At 35.0% G+C, this 27,508-nt stretch overlaps 1 protein-coding gene across 1 annotated transcript in view; it reads right to left on the reverse strand.

Annotated features, from left to right (window-relative positions):
- Positions 1 to 1,487: 1,487 nt before the first annotated feature.
- Positions 1,488 to 27,508, reverse strand: part of LOC118745093 (cell wall protein DAN4) — a 260,172-nt gene continuing 234,151 nt past the window's right edge. Inside the window, exons 5-7 of the mRNA XM_036478630.1 lie at positions 9,067 to 9,173; positions 2,682 to 2,855; positions 1,488 to 1,497 (exon numbers count right to left, since the gene is read on the reverse strand). Of these exons, the coding sequence (XP_036334523.1) occupies positions 1,488 to 1,497; positions 2,682 to 2,855; positions 9,067 to 9,173 (291 nt within the window). The remainder of the gene's footprint in view (positions 1,498 to 2,681; positions 2,856 to 9,066; positions 9,174 to 27,508) is intronic.

Consider the following 27,508-nt stretch of genomic DNA (forward strand, 5'->3'; position numbering starts at 1 on the left):
TTTTTAAATGCATACATAACTACAATTGCTCACTCACTATGCCAGCTGACGCTTTTGTGCTGACTGCCCGTCCGTTTGTTCGTTCGTCCGTCCGTCCATTCGCTTTTCTATCGCAATTGCAAAGCCGAAACGTGCCAAAATGACAAATTACCGAGTGTTAACTTTACGTTAATTTCGGTGCATATCTACAACTGCACTATATGCACACACACTCGCACTCTTTTACTCTACACAGCGCTTAGCATAGAAATGTCACTCATACGCCGTGTCACCGGCAACGCCGTCAGCTGCATTGCTACATTTGGTTCGTATCATACGCGCCATTAGCCAGCATTCATTGGTGTTAGGCGCGAGCTCAATGTGGCAGTGACAATCTAAAGCCGCCTAAAAAGTAGGCTATACCGCACAATGCAGTACATGCAAAGCCAACAGTCCCTGGCTGCAACAGTTCATTTGGTTTAGTGTTCTTTTAATTTCTATTTGTTTTTTTTTTTTAGTGTTGCAGTGATGATTTAGTGCTGCGGGATTTGCACGAAATACATGAATAAATTTTGATTTTTAGTGCTTTGAAAATAAAAATAAAACACTAAAAGGCGCAGTTGACGAATGGCGACCCTTTTCCACTGGGTTTATTTATTTATTGCTTTCTTTTTTTTTTGTATGCACTAGCAAATTTTAGTCACTAAAAGAAAAATATGGTGACACTTGTTATTTGTCAATTTCAGCCGAAATTTGGGGCCGCATTTTAAAATTTCTGAGGCCTAAAATTTAATGGCTAAATCATTTTCTTGAGGATCAGTAGCCTATGTGAATTTGAATTTTTAAAAGGATTGAGTCCTTCGTAAAAAAGGAGCATTTGCTTTTATGAATTCCTCTAGCTATTAATGTCCTTAAAACACACTTTCAATTAGTGATCGGAAGGCGGTTTGGTACAATTTTACTTTTTTTAGCGCCTTTTCGATGTAAAGTTGCATTTTCACTAAAAATACAACTTAGCAAAATTACTTTTTAACCAACTGAACCAGTAAAAGTCAACTATACACTCTGAATAAAAATCAGCGGAATATATTTCTCTCAACACATGATTTGGCAACTATAACCAAATAACATAACTGGAACCAAATCATGTGTTGAGAAAAACATATTTACTTGACGTAAGTGTAAGAAAAATTTATAATTTTTATAAATTTTGTCTAGTTATAGTTATGTGGTAAATATTTTTACGCTTCGTAGGCATCCGCGGTCTACTTTCGACAATCGCTATAAGCACCAACTTGATTTAATTTTCTAAACGGGGCATACCACATTTGTAATTTCCAAACAAAGTGTACATGACAGGTATTTTTTTTATAAGATTGATAAATTTATTCTCTAAAATCGTTTACTAACGTGAAAATTTGTGTTGGAATACGAAATTGCTTTCAGGTTCTTCAAGAAATATTATTTTTTTTTGCATTTTTGTAAAATATTTTCCAGTCACTTTTTATTTAAAAGTAGCTAAAGGAATAAATAACTTTAGAAACTGTTAGAAAAAAGTATTCTAACTGATAAGCATTGTACTGATTTTTAAGATTAAATGCATGCTTTTTAAACATTTGCATATCACTCTAAAACTCATTTATCAGATAAGCTAATTTATGACATTAACGTGAGGGTTTTCTTGGGAGGCAAGCTTTTTGTTTAATCTCTCTTCGGCAAAAATTTCCTATATATGCCATTTGGAAACCTTCGGAAAAATTAGCTATTTAAATGAAAAATTCCTTTTCACCTAAAAGTGACATTCTGAAAATATTTCATATCTTATTTCACCAAATTATAAAAACCAGGAAATCATTGAAACTCTTGAAGCAATAAATTGGCATTGGTAATTATCTTATTTTTAGTGTTTTTGCATAAAAAAATGGGTGAATTGCCGAAAATATTTACCATGGTGCAAGATAAATTCGCTTAAAAACGCAAAATAATTTCTTTTATTAAGCTATTTCTAATTACAATCTACCAATAACTTCTTTCGCTGATTAACGGCACTCGATTTAGGCAAGCAAAACAACAAATGTTAATATCACGGCCAAATTAAAAAAAAAGTGATACTCTGGAAAATTCAGATATGCAGATATTTTTGATTATCGAATAAACTGAGCGGGAACAAACATTTGTATATGGAGTTGGTAAAATATGTCAAAGAAATCCGTTCGCGAAAGAAACCAAAAGAGCTTACAAAAAAAAAACAAAAAAAAAACAACGGCTTTATGCTGGTGGCTTATTATTTGGATCGTATAATGCTTTTTGATTTTTCGTTTTTACCACCATAAAAAAATTTAAAAAGGGGGTACAAAAAAATAGCACTTTGTTGGGAAATTACCCATATCTATATGTATATATCGCACGTTTAATAATTAATTCAAAATTTCATTTTTGTGGGAAAACGCAATCACAGTATGATCTATTCACACAGTTGGTACACACCAAAAGCCAGATGGAAAGATTATTTGTATGATGAAATCTCCAAAAATGTAAATTAAATTAAAACTCTATACGTGCGATGTGTACGTAGAACAAAAATTTCTGTAACTCTGCATGTCAACCTTTTCTTACATAAATTGCCAATATCTAACTTTTTCTCCCTCTATTGGATTTTAACTTTGAATTTCATTTTTTCCTTTGTTTTTGCTTTCACTCACCTCTGTCCATCCACCGCAAATTGTTCATTCTGCAAGTACAATTTTATGTACGGCTGTCGCGTATGCAATTTATAACGACAATTTAATGCACGCGGATATAGGCCAGGATATGCGGGCGATTGCACGTAACACGTTTGTAATCTGCAATCGCGATACTCGCGTTCACAGTAAGAGCTGTAAAAAAAAATAACGAGAGAATGAGAGAGGCAAAGTGAGTAAAAGGATTAGTTAAATAGTATGTGACATAAAATATATACATATATTATACACGCATATATTGTAATATGTAAAAAAAAGTGATGCGTTAGAAATAAAGAGGGAAAAAATATCAAATTTTCTGTGTTAAACGAGACGCAAGTGGATTAAAGCGAGAACGCAATAACAAAAATGTCTAAAGTATTTAAAAGAAAAAATAAAAATATATATAAAAGTGCAGTTATATACTAAATATATATGTATGTATGTACAAATTGCATTGAGTGAGTGGTGTCGCAAAATTCTTTAAAGGTTGGATATCCGGCGCATGGTGAGGAGACAAAGTATAAATTCCGGATAAAAAGATTAAGTTAAGTAGAAAAGCGTTGTTTACATTTTAGCTTTTGCACTTTTTTTTTATACCTTCCGCACTTTGAAGTGCTAGAGAAGCTCACTTTCACAGCACAAAAAAAAAACAAGATCGCTTAACAGTATTTATAATGTATGTAGATACTTTCAAGCGAATTTATAAAATATGCAAACGCAAAAATCTAAGAAACACTTTTCTACTTAACTTAATCTTTTTATACGGAATTTATACTTTGCCGGCTCAGCGTGCGACTGATCGCATAAAAGAGAGTAATACCTTTTGAGAGTAAAAGGTTAAATGTTTAAACATTTTAATGCAGATATTTTAAGCTTCTATTATCTGCGATGATTAAAAAATAAATAAAAAGTAATTTGGTTTAAAAAATATTACATTTTCGGAGGTATCTTCAAATGGGTCCAGCTCACGTAAGTCTTTAATTATTATTACAATTTTTTTTTAATATTTTCGCGGATGTCTTAGAATATAATAAGTTTTCTAATTCGGATGAAAAGTAGAGTAACTTTTTTATATGGACACTGAGCTTGGTTTTTTCAACCAAGTTATGGTTTGATTTTTTCATGATTAATAAGCCGATTGTAAAAAATGTGATTCGAGTTGAACATTTGAGAGAAAATTCGTATGTATGGCTGCAGCTGAACGTGTCTAGGAGGTTGCTGTTATTTGTTTGCTGCAAGCAGAATCCAGTACGAATACCGTCAGTGGCAACACATCATTTCTATTATTTGTTTCTATTTTTTTGTGATTTTATTAATTACGAAAAAGCCTCTGTGAAGTGCAGAATCAAACTAAATGACGAAGAAAATTTATTCTTGCTGTTATTTACTAATCCCGTCAGAGGTAACGTGTTAAAATGATTACACAAATTTTTGTTATGTATCTCTGAATTATGAAAAACCATCTGTGAAGTGCAGAACATAAGCGTGTTCAAACGAAAACATCGCCAACCAAAAGTGGGTTAATGTAAACAAAATTGTGGTAAATATTACCAAATCATTGCTGAAAATATCAACCCAGGCATTTCTAATAGAAACCAAAAATTACTTTGATTCATTTTCAAGTTTGAATTTGGTAATTTTAATCAATTTTTGGTTGAATTTTCTCTCAGTGGAGAGTAAAGAACCGTAATATATTAAATATAGTAGGACGGTATGAGGATATAGGTTTTGCAGTTTTATCCCTTTAAAGATGGCAACCCTACCCTAAAGTATATCTGTAATGAAATTTTTATGCACAGATTTCGATTGATAACCTTATTTAAAAAATGTATTTTTTTAAAGACTGCAATTCGACCCAAGAAACTTTTAGACCAATTTTTTCGCGTAATACAATATCTGCAACAAATTTCTCAAATTTAGCCTGCTTAATTAGTTTTAAAATTTGCAAAAAATACAGTTAGGGTTACTAATGTAAGCTAACGTTTGTTATAACTAACTTTTTCATAGCAGAATTGCCAGAAATTTGGTTCTCTATAAAAAAATGTAATTGAATTTTTTCTTCAGCGAAATTCTCTTTATTTTTATGTACATATGTAGGTATATTTAGACCGCACGTCTTGATTTGGCATGTGTCAATAACATTAGGAAACTATTTACATATGTACATATAAATATAAAATTTCTCATCAAATCAAAATATTTTTGAAATTCTTAACTTAATTAATATGAAATTTTTAGCAACCTATTCGTATGTTATTTCTTAGAAATGCCTTTCTTGGTTGACATTTCTTTGTGCACATTGCCATGTTTGAATTTTCAGTATTCAATATTCAATATTGAATATTGTCCACATGAAAAAAAAAAATTAAAAATAAATAAATAACTAAGAATGAAAGTGTATGAATTTATCTGAAATTTCATTGTCAACTCGACGTATTGATAAAATATGCTAGAATCAAAGGAAAGGCAAGAAAATAAACACAATAAGCAAATGAAGATGTGAATCTATGTACATATGTTTGTAGGCACGTTTTAGATACTGGTTATTGATAAAGTATTTTGAGAACAAACGCTGTAGTATAAAATGTCTCCAAAAAAAAGCTAAAGGAAAACCAATTCTTAATCCAAATACTGCTTCGCCCTTAACACAAAGTTATTGAAGCAAATAAAAATAAATGACTATCTTTCTTGCTTTTTCTCTTTTTATACCCGAGCGCACTTGTGCACAAGGGTATATTAATTTTGTTCACATAACGGTTGTTTGTAACAGCCAAAACGAATCGAGATAGATATAGACAAATGTATACATAAATGATCAGGATGAAAAAAGAAATCGATTAAGCCATGTCTGTCTGTCCGTCCGTCTGTCCGTCTGTCCGTCTGTCCGTCTGTCCGTGTACACGATAACTCGAGCAAAAATTGAGATATCTCAACGAAATTTGGTATGTAGGTTTCCCTTAATCCAAGGTAGGTTGGTATTGAAAATGGGCGAAATCGGACTTTAACCACGCCCACTTCCCATATAACGGTAATTTCCAGAAATACGAAAACTGCGATATTTTAGTAACTACTGAAGATAATTCACTCAAAATTGATATTTACAATAATTTTTAGACGAAAAATAAGAATATTATAAATTTTTGGAAAATGGGCGTAGCCACGCCCACTTATGGTTACATGTGTATATCTTGGTAACCGCTGCACTAATTTCTTCCAAACTTGGCACAGTTGTTGGCCTTCGCATAACATACCAAATGGCCGAAAATTTTTAAAATCGCTCAATAACCACGCCTACTTCCCATATAACGGTAATTTTCAGAAATACGGAAACTGCGATATTTTAGTAACTACTGGAGATTATTCACTCAAAATTGATATTTATAATATGTTTTAGACGAAAAATAAGAATATTGTAAATTTTTGGAAAATGGGCGTAGCCACGCCCACTCATGGTTACATGTGTATATCTTGGTAACCACTGCACCAATTTCTTCCAAACTTGGCACAGTTGTTGGCCTTGGCACAGCATAAAAAATTGCCGAAACTTTTTAAAATCGGACAATAACCACGCCTACATCCCATATAACGGTAATTTAGAGAAATACAAAATCTTCGATAAATCATTAAATATTGAAGCTAATTTATTCAAAATTGATGCCTGCAACAATTCTTTACCAAGAAATACGATTATGGTAAAACTTTGGAAAATGGGCGTGGCACCGCCCACTTATGATCTCATATAAGTATATCGGTAACCGTTCTACCAATTTGTACCAAACTCGGTGTGGTTATTGTGCTTACCACATATAAGCAAAACGTTGAAAATTATTGAAATCGGACTAAAATAACGGACGCTTCTCATATAACGGTAAATTTCAGAAATGCTTGAAACTTCAATATTTCGAAATTGAAGGACGCTAATTTACTCAAAATTACCATCTAGCGGAAGGTTTCGGAAAGGTGAAAAGACATATATTTAATACTTGCGCCGGGTATTTAATGTTCGGCTTCGCCCGAACTTAGACTTTCTTACTTGTTTATGATTGCCATTATTGTTTTTTTGTAAGAAAAAATAAACTTCTTTCAAAAGTAGTGATTAGTTTGCGCATACAAGATTTATGCCTGCAGCAATAACAATGTAAGCAAGTTAGTTAAATATCCTGTATTATTCTGCGAAACTATTATTTGTCTAAGCATCCTCGCAATGGCTGCGTGCCTTCAAACTGATTTCTGCTTTGCTCACTCAAAGCAATCATGACTGCATACAAAAAAAAAAGTTATTGATATTGCTGGCTGACAGTATGGACTAGGAAAGTCGATATTAATATGAAGATAAATATAAATTGATAGAAAGTAAATTCATCGTTGCTTATCAACTCAACTGGTAATTGAATTTTATTTGAATTGCCGTGCAGGCAGATTGGAAGACAGAAGCTAATTTGGTGAAGCAAGCATAGCAGTTAGGAAGTGGGTACGAATGCTATGTACTCTAAGCAAAGAGGAAGTAAGGTTAAAGTAGCAGTATGTACAGTTTGGTAGGTGGTTAGATAATATGGAAGCCTAGCAGATTGAAAGCGAGCTACTCATTTCTAATACATCTGCCATGAATCAATTCGATCTGCGGAAGAAATGTCTGAATCTACTAGATCGATTGTGGTAGTATTCGACATATCTTTCATGGAACATATTTTGCGGTTCAGCGAAACCCAGATCCAAGGCGGTCTTGGCAAAACCCCTTTTCGCTAATGGATCAAGGTGTCATAAGACCCACTACGAGGATCAGTCAGGCTATGAGTCCTCATAAAACTTAGTCGCGAATATAGTTCTTCGTATGCGGTCTCTGGACCTATCTCGCCTCTCACCAAGCTACAGCGGCTCTATGTCCGAGCGGACGAAGTTTTTTTTTACGCCACTCCTAGTACCGAGGGGGAGGGAAATAAAACGAAGAGCGCTGCTCAAAAAATTCCAATAGCAGCAGCCTTCCCAGCACAACTAGTGCTACGGTATCGACGAGCTGCTACCTCACCAACATTTTTACCATGATGTATGTTGCAAAGTGCTAGTTCCTCACACAAAAGTTCAATGAAGTAGGAGGCTCGAAGTAAATGCCTGTTGAGAACGTTGCAGACAACTTGACACTCATCTTAAGCCACCGACCAAGTCCAACGTGCCGATCGTTGTCTTACCACCTCACCGGGAATGGCGACGCAGCATAACCTCGTAAAGGTGCAAGAGAATATTCTAACTATAAGAGAAGTCAATAGTTCTGGATTTTGACATGGATCCAAGAGATCAATCTACGCATAGACACGTTCAAATTGAGAGTGATCAATACGAAGCCAACGGCACGAACAACAATACAAGTAGTCTTGCTTCTTGGAAACGAAAGTTTGATCATTAAAGCATGGAGCGATGAAAAGGTTAACTATGGCTTTGGGAGGATAAATGTTACGTCCGCCATTTTTTACAGTAGTTAATCTATTTTAAGTCATTTTTTGAAATATTTGTACTTTGAATTTTATCAGCAACTTTGGGCGAGTAAAGCCTAGGGTCGTCTTAAAGGAACATCAAAATGAGTTCCGAGTTATCAGGGAATTGAAGGCTTGAACCGAATTTGATTTTTTTGTGGAAGTAAACTCCTCAATGGGACACAGCTCAGTATTGCTGAGAATACTTTCACAGTACAGAATAAGTACAACAAGTATAAGCATTTCGCAATGCAAATATTTAATATCCTTGTCTTCTTCTTTGCACACTTAACCACCAACAACAACTGAACCATCGCTACCATCGTGCTTCGCTGCGCATCGTCGCGCTAAGCAAAATATGATTAAGGCAGCGGAAAGCACTTAAGTTACGCATAATAATAATAAAATTAAATTATTGCCTCGCAGCAGCAGCAGCAGCAACAGCAATGGCAGCTGGAGCCAGCCCAGGCAGTATAGGACAATTGAGGATAAAATGTATTGAAGGATGTTGGAAAAGGTTACAAAAAGTAGGCTACAGGCAGGCAGGCAGGCGAGCATCTTCAGAAACAAAATTGCCACGAGCAAGTCAGTAGATATTTTTTGTGTCGCCGCTACGCCGCAACAATGAAGCATTGCTCTTCTCCACAAGCTACGTAAATATGCAAGCAATTCTACGACACCGGGGCGTATACGTAACATGGAAAGCTGATGCGCGCGGTGCTGGCACATTTTAACCAAATAAGCACAATTGCAGGTGCTTGTTTGTTTATTATTCTCATTTTTGTATGTTTTTGCATATTTTTATAAAAAATAAAAATTTCAATTTGTTTTTTTTTTGTTCATATGTGCGTGCGTGCGTGCGTGCATCACTTGCTTGCTTGTTTATCTACACTTACCCTTGCACTACTTCACCGCGTCGATTGGGATACAATTCCGGATGTTGGCCATAACGTAAATAAACCTCCGTTTGCTGTTCAGCACGCGAATCAAATGTGAAATATGTCTGTAAAGAGAAAAAGTACGAGAGTTGAGTAGGTGGGAGTTAGTGATACATACAAATATTAGAATATGTTTGTATGTAAATATAAGCAAATCATGTAATAAAAAGATGCAATTTGTTTGAATGTGATTAGAGAAAACTTTTTATGCGCAAATTATTTTTTCTGTATACATATGTTTATGTATGTGTGTATTTACGAATGCTGTAGCATTTCCGTCATTTACCACTACAGACATTTGCACTTATTCAATTCGAAGGTTCATTTCCAATTACAGCCATTTATTGTATGAGTTTAAATGTAATGCGATCACTTCAAGTATCTAGTCTTTTCCCTGCTTTAAAAAAAGTGGGTTTTCAATTTAATTTTTTTTTTTTTTTGTTTTACCTGAACACAGTTTACCCTCAATTTTTTAAAGAGTTTTTAAAATATAGTATTGCTTTTCTTGCGTCGAGGAATCGATTTCTGTGTTCAAAAGAAGCGTAAAACAAATCAAATTTTTTTATTTAAGTTCGTTACAACTGTTTTAAGGAAAAAAATTGACTTTTTAAGGGAAACGAAACGCTTCCCCTTCTGCCCTTCTCGATATCGCTTCTATTTCTTGGTAAATCACAATGCACTTAAATATTGCAGAATTCGTGCTAGTTAGTAGTAAATTACCAGAGTGGCAAGTGACTCTAATACATATAGATGTAGAAATATACAAGGGTATAAATACATATATTGCTATATGTAAGTAACCGCTAATAAAGTCTGACAAACAAAGAGTTGACGATTCGTTGGCGAGGGCAACTAATCATCATTATTTAAACAAAAAATCCTAACATAAAAAATTACAGAATTTTGAAACTTCAAAAATCGTGAAAGCTACAACTTATATGAATTTGTGTCTCCATTTTTTTGTACAATACCGCTAACTGATCTTAAAAGGTCCTGAAAGTTTCAAGAAGGTGTATTTTAGAAGATAAAAATTTTTGAAGTTTAAAAAAAAAGTTTTGCAAACTTAAAGTAATTTGAAGTTAAATGAAAAAAAATTTACAGTACTTTGAAGTTAGCAAAAAAATTTTTTGAAGTTTAAAAATGTATATTAAAAAAAAAACTTGAAAATTCTCGGACCTTTAAGGAGCAGTTGGAGGCATTGTACAACAATTTTCGCATATCTCAAAATTTTTTATCTCCCGCTTTTTAAATATATTTCTTCTTTATACCACTAATATTAGCTTTAAAATAAGACCAAAACCATTTTTGTAACTATAATAGCTTTGAGATATTCAAAAATAAATTAGCACACTCCCGAAATTTGTGAAATTTAGAATTTTGCGTACATTAAAAAAATAAATAAATAAATGTTTTCTTTGACAGGACGTTGTCATATGATACTACAAAAGTTGTGACTAAAATGAATCCAAATAAAAAGTGGTCGATTTGACATGGATTGCCCCATACGTGACTGCATTTGTTTGGGAAGACATTTATGTGTTTGCTGATAAATACCCAGTAATGAAAAGCCAAACTATTCAATACAAAAGCGAGAAGTTTAACTACTATAAGCTGTTATAGAAACCGATACTAGTCAGAACGGCAAATGTTTTTTTTTAATTTTGTTGTTAGGTTTGAAATTCTTGTCACGAATCGCCATGATCTATGAAATTCTGTGACAACTTAAATTAATTTCATTCCACCATGCTTGGCAATGTAGGAAAAGATAGCAGACAAAATAAGTAGTTGAACAAAAACACAAACACCTAGCTCAGTATTACTAGATTTCACTGCAGGGTTTGCAAAATACATACACACATTACTCTTACTCTCTACTTACGGCTATGAATAAAGCACGCAACAGGAGCTCTTTTGTATGCATATGAATGACGGAGCTGAATGATGTCATACTTGAAAATAATGCAAGTGTGGTGGTGAGTTTGTTTTGTTGATGTTGTTTATATAAACGCATGGATGCCATACATGATTATGTACATTAGCGCGTATGTGTCGATTTTTGGATTTTGGTGCTGTATTTTTTATAATATTGATTTTCTGATAATTTTTTGTTTGATCTTGTTCCACGAAGTGAAAGCACTTAAGGTCACTTGCAATAAATAATAATCTCAAAAGTCTAATTGTATTAGTTTTTTGTTAAAAAGTCAATCTTTAACCGTTTAAAGGTGAGGCATCCTAGTATACACATAAGTATGCTTGTATAAGCATTTGCTCTATTCAATGCTTTGTTCCATGCCTGTATACACCATTTCCTCCACAATCCCCACAAAAGGAAGTATTGTCAGTCATATTAGTAATTATCCAGCTTTTCACGCTGCATTTTATTACTTCCACGCTTGTTAAAAAATAAAAGAGGGAGGTGTAGGTAGTGCAGCGAGAAAATATTGAAAAGGGCATAACCTCATATACGAGTATAAGATATACATACATAGCATAGCCATACAGGCAAATGTTTGGAAATGTCTACGGCATATTTTACGTATCCCCTTGTTCGGAAATGCACCAGTACCAGTAAGGTATACAAATGGTACGATCTTAGCGTTGTTTTCAGAGCAAACAGGTGGGTTATTTTCGTCTTCGTGACATCCAAGTCAAGTTGCTATCGTTCCTCAAGAATTGTCTGGCTACCAGGAAACTACGACATTGAGAGAAACTGCAAAGCTGTTCTTATCGATCATTAGTTTCAATGTTGTACACGCAGCCAGATAAAATATACCTTGGAATGACTTTAGAAGAAGCCGCCCCCATTAGTACGACATGGAGCTCATCCAACGCCGACTTTGCTAATAACCGGCATCTTGATATTCTCTCTATCCATATTTAAGCTATCCATAGGTTCGATTCACTTCTGAGCAAGATATAAATAAGAAACAGTTTTTTATAACAGCTCGTCCAAAAACCGAGCATTAGTGTAAGCGCCAAAATATTATTTTTACTATAGGGAAATGAAATATGTCCACTGTGGCATCACAAAGAGCCGGTACCCCAAGTAAATGAGAAAGGTGTTTAGAAAATAGTGTCGAACAGTTCGTTGAACACCTCCTAGGACTCATGCGAATTCGGAAGGAGTGATGCAAACTCAAACATACAACTCGCAGGTTTGCGCGCTAGCTGAAATAGCGGCTAAGAAATGGTTGAATGCGCTGCGGTCCCAACGCGGGAAGCAACGGGCATCACGGTTATCAGCGTGTCAGTTGTTTTGTGCCACTGTGTATTGGCGCGCAGTATTGGACAATGTCTTCGGGTCGCAACGTTTGTTATTACAAAATTCACGAGCGCCTGGCGGCGCACAGTGGGATATCGGTGGAAATAATTCAGTTTTTTTTTAACAATCAATTCTAATATTTGGATATTTAGCTTTATAAAGCAATATTTGAATAAGCAAAACTCACCATTATCTTTTACGAAATTTTCTCCAAAAGTGTTCATTAACGTAATGTCTGAACCCTCAAAAATTCGGCGTAATTTGTGTATTTCAAAGCATATCTCCCATAACCTCTCACATAACCTCAAAAACATTTTAAAAAAGCCAGAAAAAGCGGACTGCTCAACAGCTCATTCTAAAATTTTGCCCATAAGTATGTTAGCAATAATATTATAACCCAACGCTCCGAAAATAGGGATAATTAGTTTATTTCAGCACACATCTCCCATGCAAACTTGGAATGAGATCTTTAATTTTCCTATAGCTAGAAGTCGAGGAAGACCGTGGAAGGAGGTGGAACAATGTTGTTTGTTTGCTTATATTTATTCAAAGATTTGTTCGATTGCATTGATTTTTCTCTATTTTGGCAAACAAGTATTTTTATACGAACCTACAACAAAAGTAAGTCAAAGCAAAAGTTAATAGAAATATACATTGCTGAGTTCAACAAAAATCTCAACAAATTTTAATTGAAAAAAAAAATCTTCTGATTTCAGAACCAGAAATTCATTGTTGCGCTTTTTATGGCATTTTAAGATATTTTCGGGGTTAGGTACATAAGGGAGGAGTTTTTGAAACACACTGAATTCGTCCAATTTTTTATTTTTCCCTTGATTTATGACCACAAATATTGCATACGGATAATTGAGGTTCTACGCCGACTCTTTCTAATTTTTTCTAAAAGATGTATGAAGCTATACTATTGTGCGGCGCTAGAGTACTACAGCTGATGTTGCCGCGTTACTGTACTCACACTGCTACAAACTTTGCGTTGAGTTTATTGTTATGTTTTTTTTCCGGTTGTTGGCGGGTAGCTATGGTTTACTGTTGTTACTGTTATTGCCGCGCGCCTTTTGCACCTTAATAGAGTCATAAATATTTATGAAAACTTATTTTCACATTTTCATCTCTACATCGTTCAAGCGCAACGTGCAAATGTGCTATTTATCTATAGAGATATATTTATGTGTTTGTATGTAATAAATATAATGTGAAGCCCTTAGCAGGATGCTGTGGATATGAAACTTCAAGCACACGAGCAAGTGGAAGTAATAGAAGTTCGAAGAGGGAACAAGTGTGCTGGCATCTACCAGGATAGTAGTGAAAATTTGCGCGCTTAGACTATAAAAAACATGATGCCACATTAACGGAGATAAATACGTACATATACGTTAATGTATGTTTGCTCTATGTATATGTGCAAAGATATGTACATACATATAAATATGTATATGTACCAATATAAATTAAGGGAAATAATTTGTTAGCAATTAAGCATATTGCGAAATTTTTTTTACTCAGTTTTACAAATATCTACATACTTCTTTAGGAGGAAAATATTGCCCAGCGTATAAACGGCCGTTTTCTAAATTTAATATGCAAGTTAAAATTTCAGGTGAGATATTACTGCACTTAGCAAGAGCTCCCTTTGTCAATTAAATTTTTATGGAGGCTCCCAACTGTTTAAGAAATCGAATTACACTTGAAGTAAGGCAACTAGGTAATTATAGTATAAATCACAATATGGGCCTCAGATGAAAGAGTTTTAAGAAGATTGTAGTTGGAAAATATTTTGAGCTGGGTTGCCAACTGCTCGAAAAGCCGAATTTAATTAAACTATGCACAAGTTATATGACATTACAAATCATAGGTATTAAACGAAAGAGTGCTAAAAAAAAATTATTTCGCACGTTTAGAATATTTTTGCGGTGTTTCAAGAGGGTTGCCAACGTTTTAAATTTTAAATTCAAATTATTTGATAAGGTAAATGAACTACTAAGGGCCGGTTGCTCAAAGCCTGGTTGACACTAATCAACGGTTAACATAGTTATCGACGTTTTCTACTTCATGCATATAACACGGTGTCGGTAACGTCGATAACGATGTTTAACCGGGGATTAGTGTCAACCAGGCTTAGAGCAACCGGCCCTTAAAGATTGGTGTCAATCGAAATGGGTTTGAAAATTCTTCGCTTCTTAGCTGTACTGAGGAGTGTTGCCACATGTATAAAAACGTCAAACAAAATGTATTGAGGAACGATTTTCCGTGATCCCTTGTCAAATTTGGTTTGGACGGAGAATCGTTCCACAATACGTCATACAACTATCCTGTCGAAAACACCAACAACGAAAATGAGAATCAAATTAAACTTAATTCATCAGTCTTATGAATACCGTTTTCGGCTATTAAGTTTAAAGCCTCTGCACAGTAATTTTATAGTTAACCTTAAAAATAATTCAGTCAACTATCCTACCCTTTTGGAAAGAGTGACTTTCAATGCTCCTATTCGCAATTTACGTCGGGTCTCAATATTTTATGTAAGAACTCGAAAATACAATTGTCAATTTTGCTCCTTTAAATAAATAATTTAAATACATATCACAATATCAGATGAAAGAGATCTAAAAAATTTTTAGTTTGAAAATATATTTCGCGCTGAAAAGATTCTTCGAGAAAGAGCACTTGTATATAATTTAGCTTGTGTCGCTCGAGCTGTCGCTATGTCCGAGTGAGTAAAGCACAGGCGTGGCATACGAGAGATTCGAGTTGGAGTCTCGGGCAGCACACTATTTTTTTTTCAATTTAAATTTTTTCTTTAGTTTTTTAGATTTTATGGTTTTGAAAAGGAAAATATAAATTTTTTAATTTCATTTAATTTTCAGAAAATTATTTAATGTACATATTTTTTATTTTTTAATTTAAATTCTTTCCATTCTCAGTTCAATTTTCTTTTAATGTTTAGAAATTGTAATTTTAGAGAGAAGAATATGTTTTTTTAATTTCAGCTAGTTTTAAGGGACTTAAGGATTTTATTTTTTCCTTTTTTGAGTCAATTTTTTAGTTTAATTTTCTTTTCATTTACATAATTTGTTTTTCGTTTGTTAAGTTCATTTTCTTTTAATTTTTGTAATTCATTGTTAAAAAAAAAATTTAAATTCATTTTTAGGATCTTATTTAACTTTTTTGTAATTTAATTTTCTATAATTTTTAGATTTGTTTTGAAAAATAAAAATAAATTTTGTTAATTTTATTTAAGTTTTAAGTACTATAGAGAAGAATATTGTTTAATATTTTTTTTCTAATTTAGGTTTTAGATTTTATTGATTTAAAAAGAAAAAAAAATATTTTAATTTCTTTTAATTTTTAATATATGGTTTGTTTAATTTTGCTTCATTTTTATTTTATTTTTTTTTTTTAATTTAACTTTCTCTTTTACATTACTTTTTTTTTTTAAGAAATACATCTGGTAATGTATACATGTTCTTTTAATTTAATTAAGTTACATTAAAAAAAAACTTATTGCTAAAAGGCGACCAGCACTACGCAATGACCCTTCTGGTCGAACATTTGGAATATTTTTTAGATTTTAGAAAGGGCGTTTTAACGCCATGCGGATTTACTAGTAATAACTTATTTCTGATATTTGAACCCAACTATTACTTAACTATCAACCCTGATTTTACTTCTAAGTTAGAATTTCAACAGTAATTTTTTTTAAGAAGCGATGACAGTTAATTCTAAGGTGGACTCTTTTAATTCATATTCTTTTATGCAAGATTAAGCCCTGGGTCTCTGCAGTAACTGCTACAAAGTGCAAGCATCTGTATATATAAAAGTATATAAGTATATAATTTGTAAATAATACTCCTCCCCCCTAGCAAATTCCTGTTTATGTATAGTTAAGTTGCTGCAAACGGTGCGCCACAGCTATGTATGAATTCGACGCCGGTGTTTTGTCGGGTGTTAAAGGCACGTAAAATTATTATTTTTTTGATAATAAATAATGTGCCTTTACATACCTACATGCATACATATATATCTATACACGTACATATCGTCGTTTAAAAGACAAAACCGCGTATCAACAAAATGCAAAACCTCGTATGTGAGCTCACCAAAATTTTATAAGAGAGAGTAAAATTTGTCTTATTTCAAAACGGTTCTCTCTTTTTCCACTAATTATCACCTTCTTCTTATATCTAAGTATCGATATGTTAATATGAATGGATAAGGACTTGATACCAGAAGCTTTCGGTTAGCAAATATCTATTTTGACGCAAATGCCAGTTACGACGTTTTACTTTAAACGACGATATAAGTAGGTATATGTACTTACTTATGTCGCTTTAGTCAGTCACACGACGCTCGCCATTCCTGTACTGCCTCATCATGGATCACTCAACCTAGATGCCTGCAGGCTATTAAGATTATACTTTAGCTACCAATCTTCGACGGCGTTGCTGTCGACTCCTCCTTCATTTCGCCTATTTTAGAATTTATAAACATTTGTATGCAAGTACATATGTATGTATGTAGATATGTATGTACATACGGTTATGTATATAAGTTTGTTTGCACCTCTTTTAAGCGCATATGTTTATGTGTTTGGGTGTATACTTTTCTTCTTTTTATTTGCCCGTCTTGTGCTGCAAAGCATTGTTTAGTGTGAATATAAAAGGATCACTCCACACAACCTGTGAATGTGTATGTGTGTGTGCGCTGGTGTTATAATATTTTTTACTTCCATGTTGATGCTTGATGCTGTTCATACTTATTGTTGTTGCTGTTGTTTATATGCTGTGCCAAGTTGTGTTATATCGCCTTATATTTTTTTGTTGCCTTCATATCTATAGCAGTTTTGTAGTGTGCATTGTTGTTCTTATTGTACGCTGTCTTGTTATGTTTTCGAGCAATTTTTTAATGTATTTTTCAACAGAAGCTCATGGGCAGACACATACCTACATATGCATATGATACCTAGGCATGTACATACATACATACATACATATGTTTATGCACTATTTTTTTTCCTTTTCTGTTTTTGATATTTTTCCCCATTTTAAGCGAATTGCTTACAAAGCAGACAGGCAGACAGTCAAAAGCGGCGGCGTCACCTTCTAGCGTGTGAGGTAGACCAAGAAGAAAAGCCGGAAGGAAGCTGCAGGCGTTAAGTCATTGAACTTGCCAGGTGAGTGTGAAAATCCGGCGTCGGTCTATTGTTGTGAGTCCTTCACCCCCAACTGCAGTTATGAGTGCTTTCAAGCATGTAGTAAATGTGTGTGTGTGTGTGCTCTGATGCGATGTTGCTATAAAACTTACATTTAAAGATCTGCGTGTATGGGAATTTTAAAGCTAAGTATTTGAAGCTTTACATTGCAGCAACAACTTTTTTGCTTTTATTTGAGTAGGCTAGTCTTTTGTGAGAGCTTTAACACCTGATAATTCTGACTGTGATAGCTTCTACCTACTTTTTCAAGCGTTCGGAAGCACCTACATTCCCCTCGACTGTCGGGGAAAGTAAATGTCTCAACCGCTGTGGTATAGCTAAGCAACAGCCGCCATTAGTTTGCTCTCTTATTCTTACTTAAAAAAATAGCTGAATTTTTCTCTGTTGAGACAATGGCGCTCGGGCATGGAGCTTACCTCTCCGAACTTTCTCACTTCTTCACTGCAAGGAGCCCAACCCTCTCCTCTACGAAATCCTCGGCAACTGGGGATTCTTGCCGTTGGCAAACCAATTCCGACGGTGAATAACCCAAAAATACTTGAAGTTACCTTCTGCTCTCCTTCTCAACATACAAGAAAATTAGCCGGCAACCGGCCTGTGTGGTCGCCGGGTACTAACAGAACGTACTTGTCAAAACACGGCACTGCGGACAGCCACTGGATGAAAAGGCTCAAATTCTCCCTATCAAGAAGCACAATACAATGCTTTTCAGGCAAACCCGAATAGGGTGTCACAGCCATAGGAGCTAACGGACCTCTGGACCAGACAGCGTACAGACAGGCCATAAAGGGCATTCACAGGGAGTCGGTCTCGACTTACGCCGACTCTCGACATATGAATTCCGTATGCCATCTGACGTGAAAGAAGCAGAACTTCGTCTGCCTCGGGAGACTCCAACTTACCACCACCATAGCCCAACTTCGCTCTAGCTATTGCAGATTGCTATACCAATATACCTGAGCATATTAGATACAGATGTGCCCAACGAGTGCCCGGCATGCGAAGATATACCCCACGACTCGAGACATCTCTTTGCATGCCCCCTAAACCCCACTCACCTATCACCGCTGTTGCTATGGACGATCCCAATTGCAGATGTAGGGAAGTCACAGGTTACTATATTAAATATTGGAACTGGCGGCAGCAGGAGCCAGCTAAAGGCCGCCCAGAATGAAAACAGCGAGTTGGAAGGAGCTTCGCCCTACGAAATAAGTGGAGGATATTTATCGTACCTGAAGTCCAGCCTCACAACTCCACCTGATCTATGTAGTAGGGCTGGAAAAATTAACTTTTTAAATTCAACCTAACTAGAGGGAAAAAATTTACCGAATGTATTTAAAAATTATTTTCCTTTTGACAGTACGAATCTACGAAAATAGTGCCTGATTTAGGGATCCACATTCAACTAATATGGTTACGAAAAAGCATTAAGTACAAAAGTTACCTTAAGAGAATTATTTGCGTGTCTAAATTTCTAGCTTAGTGCAAGCTGATCCGGCTACCCACCACTCAGTCTAGTCCTCAACACTTCAGAGCTATTTTTACGTCCCCACCCCCAATGGGAAAATCAGAATCGGTGTCTCTGTATGTCGCCAAAGCTGTTGGCCGAGGTGCCGAAGATGCCATAAGCTGCTTAGGATGCTGCTGACATTCGTAAATGGCGTACGATATATTCTCTATATCTCTTATCGGCATCGAATAATATTCTCCTTCCCACCAAGATCCATTAATGTTACGAAGAGTGCTGATGCTTTGCGCCACTGCCCGATGCCTTAAGCGAAACATTTTAAGAGTCGGTATAAGTGTGCTTATATAGTTGTTCGTGAGAAAACCGTTCGTGAGAACAGCGTATTCACATATGGCGTACCAAAAGCCTCCTTACAAATTCCAAAGCATCCCTTTTCCACCGTCCCTCAAAATTTGATAGTTGAGCTGTTAAACTTGCAAAGTCATATTCCTATTAATTACCATGCAAAACCTGCCTGAACTGAATCAACGCTGTTAGCCATTCATATATTAACAAATTGGTCGTCCTATCCATCAGAGCCAGGAGCATGCTAGTAAGGATATTGCAGCATAAAAGCGAAGAAGAGTAGAAATTGAAAAGTGTGAAGAGCATCGGCAGCATCCGTAATCGACTCCATAGCCCATCAGTGACAAGTAATGCCTGCTACAGATTGGTCTTTACATAAGCCAAATGCACCTCTCCGGCTGGTCTGTTTGTTGTATAACACTGATGGCCACATCCGCGAAAGGTGGCGGCTCTACTCGGGATGCGGCATGTCAAAGTTTTAATGCAAGCGATTATTTTCACCAATCAACTTAATGTATGTGCAAGTGAGGTAAAAAATGAAAGCCAGGGAGTCGCCATCAGCATAAATAGTGCAGCAGGAGTGTGAAGAAGGATAAAAGGCGGTCATACAAGTGAAGATTACCCGCTTCTTGTTGGCTTTGCATTGCACTGTTTGCCCGCATGAATATGCAGAGCAAAAATAAATATGATGGCAGTGTATTAACGGTGGCGCTATCATTGTGTCCAGTGCTGCCATTTCTTCAACCGTTACTTTATTTTAATTGCCCTAGCTGAAGATATATGCATGTATATACGGGAAGGTGTATGCACACTTGCATGGGCAGTTTGAGTGCAGTGCTGTGAATATCGGAAGCCTCTGCAGCAAAAATTAATGACCATATAACTGTTTTATGCAGGTAAGGAGGCTTCGTTGATCCACTTACATATCGATTTACATGCTTAAGGAAAATTAATGAATCCGCGGCACAATGGCTGGAGGAGAGCCTTGGTGAAAAGAACCTGGGCGTTTTTGAAGGTCGCCGAGGAAAAAAAATATTTTTTCGAATTTTTTTGAATGCCAAAGCAGATCTAAGTTTCCGAAATCTTAACGAGATATTTAATAGCATCGGCAATTAGTTGCCAGTTCTTCAGGAATCTTCAAAGAAAATCATATGAACTCGTTTACATGAATTTCTAAAGAAATTTCTGTACGGTTTCTTTAAACAAATTTAAAAAAAATACTTCACATGGCAGCATAATGCTCATTTCTTTACCGAGCTTCAAAAAACGATAGGAGAGTTATAATTTATGCACGCATAAGGATGTAACTGCTTTCGATCAAACAATCTTAGTTATCGTCGGCTATTGTCCCCACATCAGCCAGTAATAGCCGCCAATAATAACAAAGGCAGAGCGCAATAGTCATCTCCGTCATCTCCTCTTGGGCGTTAATGACATGTGTCACAGGCGTTTCAATATTTAATAAGTTGACTGCGTAAATGACATTTTGCACTTAACGATATGATGGTGGCGTTGACGTTAACGATGGTAATGATGATTGTGCGATTACAGCAGAGCAGCACTGAGTTTTGTTCGCGGGCGTGATTTTACAGATGTCGGTAGATGTTGGTAGGCGAGTGAAAACCAAAGATTCGCGAGAAATTTACCGCTGATTAATGATGGTTATAATGAAAAACGAACTTTGCTGTAGCACTATGGGGAGTCTCTATATTTACTTAAGTACAAAAAGTAAATGGACACATTTCAGGTATAATTTGATGTAACGCGAACTTCGGAAATAGATTAAAGGATTTAATAAGTCCTCTCTCTACAAAAACGAAATTTGAGTAGTAAATCATTTGGCTAGTTATACTCGTCAAAAGTCTTACGTAAGACAAATGAAAGACAGATAGTTCGAAAAACTTCTAGCACAATAGCCTTGGAAAAAAAAGCTTTCATTTCCCAATCGTAGTGAAAAGCTCTTATGAGAGAAAGCACTCGCGTCACTGCAACGGTCGCAATGGCCGAGTGCGAAAAGTACAAGCGTACCAATCGAGAGATCCGAGTTCCGAGAACGTATTTTATGTATTTTTTTTTTAATTTAATTTTTTAATTTATAGATGTTTTTCATTTTTAAAAGACATATTTTTATAACCATTAAATTTTTATGTACCTTATTTTTTTCTTTTTAAATTAAATTTTAAAAATATTTGTATACATTTTTTTTTTTGATTTTTGGAAACCTTTTCCATATATATTTTTATTTTATTTACTTGATTTCTCTTTTTTTAATATTTTTTTTATTTATAAGTGCATATGTTTCAATGGGAAAGCGCATAGTGAAGAGCAAAGCGTACATACACGTTTCCAGAATGACAGAATACAAGATCGCGCATTCCTGCGGGTGATCAAGATAGCAACGAATATGAAAGAGTAATCGGAGATGGAGGAGACAAAGAGTGTTAACTGTCAAATCATGGAGGTCGCCATATTTACATACATATAAACATCTCTGCATACATACAAACAGTTTGCTAAAATGACGTCACACGAACAACTGATTCTGTCAAATTCGCCAAGAACAAAGTAGCGGTACTGCTGATTGCGCCACCTCTGTCTCCGTACATCGTGTACACGTTTGTAATTGAAGATTTGCTCGATGTTAGCTCTTCGCTTTGCTCGCCGCTCCACTATGTTTTGACCCTTAGGGTCTCTTTTTTTAATACCGCTCACCATTTTTACTGCTGTTGAGATCCAATTTGTAATGTAACAACTGGTTCTCATCGCTCATATTTTTTGCAGCTTCTGCAGCATTTTCAAAAGGGTGCTTCGAGAAGTTTTGGATATTTTTTGGAACTTCTATAGCATTGGATAAATTCTCCCTACACGTATAAAGAAAGCCTTTCACAAGTGTATTGAAAGAATTTCCCAAAACCTATTTTACTTCACAATTTAATTTTAGCCTACAGCTCTTTTTAATTATTTTCCATCCTCATCGTACTCACCAACATCAATTTGTACGTCATCATCACACTTTCTCCATCGCAGTTGATGTAGTCAGTCCCTGCACAAGCTCACCTTGCTTCCGCGAACTGCACTCGTCAACATTTAATTTAAATCAGCATAACATCCAAGCGTTACTTCTATCCAGCGATGCTATCGCGCTTTATCGCAAGCAACGTGAACGTTAAAAACCAGGCCATAAGCGTCAATTCTACTCACCCACTTCACGCCAATAGTTAACCCTTCGTGTTCGCAATTTCATCAGTCTGCATCTTTCACCTGCTGCGGCAAGCAGGTAAGCATGTGCAACGGTCGGTTTATGTCATCATCATCGCTATTTACCGTTTTGCCGCATGGCATTACGTTGTTAATTTCCCGTCGAATGTGATCGAATAAATTAAGAATCAGCAGCCAGCAACCGACAAGTCACTCGCCAACAAGCAAGCAGCAGAAAGCAGTGAGCAATCCACCAACAAGTCAGCCGACTGTTTCCAGCATAGCTTGCGCTGTTGTTGTTAACTTGCTGTTATGCAACTATCCAGTCACCCAGTGTGGCATCCAGCGCAGCTTCATCAGTTGATGTGAAGTGCGCTCGCGCTCAGCGGATTACTGTTAGTCAACGTGTGCACTGCTTTATTGCATTTATTTGCGGATATCATTTCGAGTTATTGATTTTCGAATATTCAGCTGCACACATAAACTACCAAACACACACACACACACACACCGGAGTGCACTCGACCAGCCAACCACACATAAACACTTCGCTGCATTCATGCAATTGCGGTTGCTGGCACACGTTGCTTGTTGCCGCAGCTTGCACGCTCGCTGTCCGTCTGTCCGTCTGCCTGCTTGTCTACCTCGCTGGCTGGTTGACTCTGCCGACAATGATGCAACTTTGTTTCAATATGTGATTATATGTTTAAGTACACACTTATATATGCATTAATGCATTTATACTTGTTCAATGCAGAAGAGTGGCGCAGAGGTGCGGGTGTGATTGTATTTGTGCGTGCATGGCCGCTCATTGTGGTCGTCATATGATACATAATTTCATTATTTTCACTTTTTGCAACCGCCAACTACGAAACGGCCGCCAGTCTATGACAGCTAGTCGGCCAGACTCTCTGTCAGGCAGCAAATACCACAGGCAGCGCTGCAACAAGCCGTGGCATTAATGAGAGCTACCCGCTTGCCGCTCCCCTTTGCTCATTATCTTTTTAACTGCTCACTTTTCATTGAAATATGCATGTTTTGTATTGATAGAGATTTATGATATTAATCAGGAAAGGATTACCATATTCCATGCAGGTGTGCTTGAGTGTGTATGCGTAAGTAAATACAAGTATGTGTGTGTTAGTTTGTACGACTGGCTACATTGTTTTTTGATTTTTATTGATTTCATAAATATGAAAATGGTACTATAACTTTAATCCAATGTTTTTAAGATACAGAATAAGAAGAGATAGACCCGTTAAAAGTACAGCAAAATTCTAACCGTCTGTGTGAACTCAAACAAGCCCCTCACTTTTCGAGATATCCAACTGAAATTTGGTAAGCTGGTGCCTTTTTATAAAGTACTAATCGGAACACTATAACATATAGCTCCCATACAACTGATTGTTCAGATATGCGGTTTTTTGTTACAACTCCTCAATTGATTATCAATAGATTTTTCCGTGAAAATTACCAAGATCGGGCCACTATGAACTATAGGTCCCCTACAACTGATTGTTCAGATATAAAGTTTTACTTTAAAACTTCTTCATTTAGGCAACTAAAACTGAGAAATTTCGTGAGCTATTTACTAATAAATCATAGAAGGTCTACTGATAAAATAATCCAGTTCGGTGCTCTATAAGGTATTTCTCAAATACAACTGATTTTTCGGATATAAGTTTTTGCGATATCCATCAAAATTTTTCTTCCTAAATATTTGCTTATCACAAATAAAAAGTGCTTAAAAATACGACAGCGAGTTGGAGATAAATTTTCTGATGTTCATGAAGGGTATGAAATCTTTGGCATAGCCGAAGACAGCGCTGTCCTTACTTATTTTATTTACGTTTTTAGCTTTTCACTTTTATCCATGTTATGTTTTTATTATGCTCATAATAATACATATATATGTATATGGCCTTTTGATTTAATACTTTTTAACAATATGTATTAACTTTTGCTTTGCTTCGAAACTTTTTTTATTTTTATTATTTTTTTTTTAATTTGCCTTTTATTTTGTCTCCTCATTTTTTACCAAAATAATCCATTTAAATTTGAAATTAAGCTACAAATTTTAAGTAGGAAATTAAATATCTGACTACTATGCATTACATCGATCAACCTACTAACAAACAATATGTATATTAATAGTTCATTTCACCAGCAATTTAAATGGAAAATGATTTTTTTATTTTCTGTCAATTTTCATATAAAAGTCCAAAAATTAAAATCATTTTTCACTCAAACGGCTTTCATGAAATTTACTGTACGAATCAATTCTTTAATCAGGCGAAAATTGAAAGCATGCGTGCCAAAAACAAGTTAAGTTAGGAATTTTGATGAAATATGCACTCCTTGACCAAAGAGGTTTATGGTCGTGACAATGTAGAGTTTCTACCCAATGCAAATTGAGATAAATCTAACAGCTAGACCATTGGTGGAATGTCGAAATTTTCTTGAAAAAACCCAGAGATTTCAAACATAAGGTATTGAATGAATTTCGAGCCTGCTGATACTGGCCGGTCTTGTAGACCTCTTAAGTTAGCGATTGTGGTGTGGTATGCCAAATAAATACGAGTATGGTTTTTATTCATCCATCGTAAGTAGTTTGATATTTTTGTAAAAGGTAGGCTTTAATACAAATGAAAAAAATACAAAAAATCTATTATTTTAATTTTTGCCTGTTAAAATTACCGTTTTTTGCAAATTTATATGAAAATGGCCTTGGAAAATGAATTGATCTAGAAAAATGGTATACAGATCCGTAATCTATGAGGCAAAATTAAGTTTAGGTGTCTCGGCGTTTTTTTTTTGTGTCATTTAGAGTCCACCGTGTTATTCATTTGTTTATCCTTAACAGTTTGAGCGATCTTACTTTGTATGACAGAAAATGTCCAACACCATCATCAAAAAAAAATTTACGGTAAGTCCTAACCACTTCAATCTTGCACAAATTGAATAGACGGCAAAACTGCATACTTAAAATATTTCTAAGAAATCTAACTGAAAAGCTTCGAAATTTTGCGAAGCTTTGTTGATTTTTTTTTATTGCACCAAGTTTGAAGCTTGTATGATTTTTCAATTAAAATCTTCGACAAGTGAACCAAATTGGAGCAGTTGATTAGCCGACAATATGTCCCTTTTTTACTAAACCAACAACATAGATCTGTGGAGCTAATCTGATACAAAAAGTTCATATACGATATACTTACAAATTTTTATCAATCAAGGAATACATATATAACATAGTCAGAAGGCTTTTTTGTCACCAGAAAGAACGAAACAGTTTCGAAATTCTCCCTCGTCATTTTTGAGACTAAAACTATTCTGAAAAGCTCTCTGAAAGTAAAAGCCTCAGACTGAAATAGCCTTACTAGCTTTCCTTTTTTAGGAGTTATTCGAGACAATATCAATCTTGTCACTGCAGACCATTTTTTTAACTGATTGTAAAGTGTATACCCTCTCCCTTACTAATATTTCTTTTTTCCATATATGCCCTCTTTGTTCTAGTATTTTTATGAAAAATAAGCTTGACCAAATTCAACAGGATAGTGAATTCCAATGCCGGTTCATGTCTGTATGTACGCTCATATGTCCACTAGCAACAACAGTGAATAGTAAATACAAAAAAAAACAAAAAATATTATCATACTCGTATTTAATTAATAAAATGCCCAATCGGTCAGGATTAATTAATGAACATCATTAAAGTTCAATAGTGAATATTGTTCAAACATTTAATTAAATTTAACACCTGTAAAATTATTGCATAATAATATACATAAATACAATGCTTAATATATACACATGCTCAAGTATACATATATTTTTTATTTTTTTTATCTGAACAAAGAAGTGTAAAAATAAATGTTTATTGATTTGTTGCTCTTTCACAGTGATGTCATTGTTTTTATATGCAAGTAAACAACGTAAAAAAGAAGAACAGTTCAAATTTAATTGGTGTATGCCAGTCAAATCCGAGGTGGTAATCTAGGTGCACGAAACCATTTCTTAACCCATTATGCGCCTGTCTTATGTATGAAGGCGGAAGGGGAATTTACGCACTCGAAAGCATGGGTTTATAGACCTGGAAGCCTTTGTTGGACTGTCATGGAGTTTTGTAAAGCGGAAATGCTACATGTGGATAAAAATTGAGGGAAACGTTCAAAGCCTTATGTTTAAAAATATCAACTAGTTAGTCAGGAGTTCTAAAGCATTCCAAAGCGTTAGAAGCCATGCCAATAAAAAAAGCCATTGGATTTATTACTACCGCTGGAAATTAGAGTATTGAAGCGTAAGTGCATAAGTGCATATGACCTTAATTTCACATTGCCCTGGTATATCGCTTCTCAATAGTACTGGCAACTAAGTACAGTGACTCAAACAAATGACCACGTGTTGATTTTCTTCTAATATTCGTAATGTTTTTAGAGACAAATTTTTTTTTTTGTTATTTTTATATAAAAATATCGTCTAAGCTTTAACGAAAACCATGTAAATCACGGTTTCAAACTTTATACAAAATTTAGGAGAATTCAACAAGCTTTCAGCAAAATTTCAACTTTTTGTTCTGAATTTTTAGAAGATTTTTGGGTATGCAGCTTTATAGCCCATACAATTTTAGTCTAATGAAGCGCACAAATTTCAAACGGCAAAAAAATCGAGTTGATTTTTGAGAATTCCGTCACCAAAAAAAAAAAATCTCTAAAGCACTTTACTGTCTTTCGAAAGACTAATTGGAAGATCTGCTAACGGGGAAGTCCTAGAGTTATGCTGTTCACCTTTTTGAAATAAGTTTTTTTTCTAATTTAATTAAATTAAAAAATATGTATACTTTTCTATTTAAAACAATAAAAAATTATAAATAAAAGAAAATTTAATTTAAAAAAAATGTAAG

The sequence above is a fragment of the Rhagoletis pomonella genome, unplaced genomic scaffold (assembly GCF_013731165.1).
Source record: "Rhagoletis pomonella isolate Grant_MI unplaced genomic scaffold, Rhpom_1.0 Rhpom_scaffold_00008, whole genome shotgun sequence".
In the NCBI taxonomy this organism is placed as follows: domain Eukaryota; kingdom Metazoa; phylum Arthropoda; class Insecta; order Diptera; family Tephritidae; genus Rhagoletis; species Rhagoletis pomonella.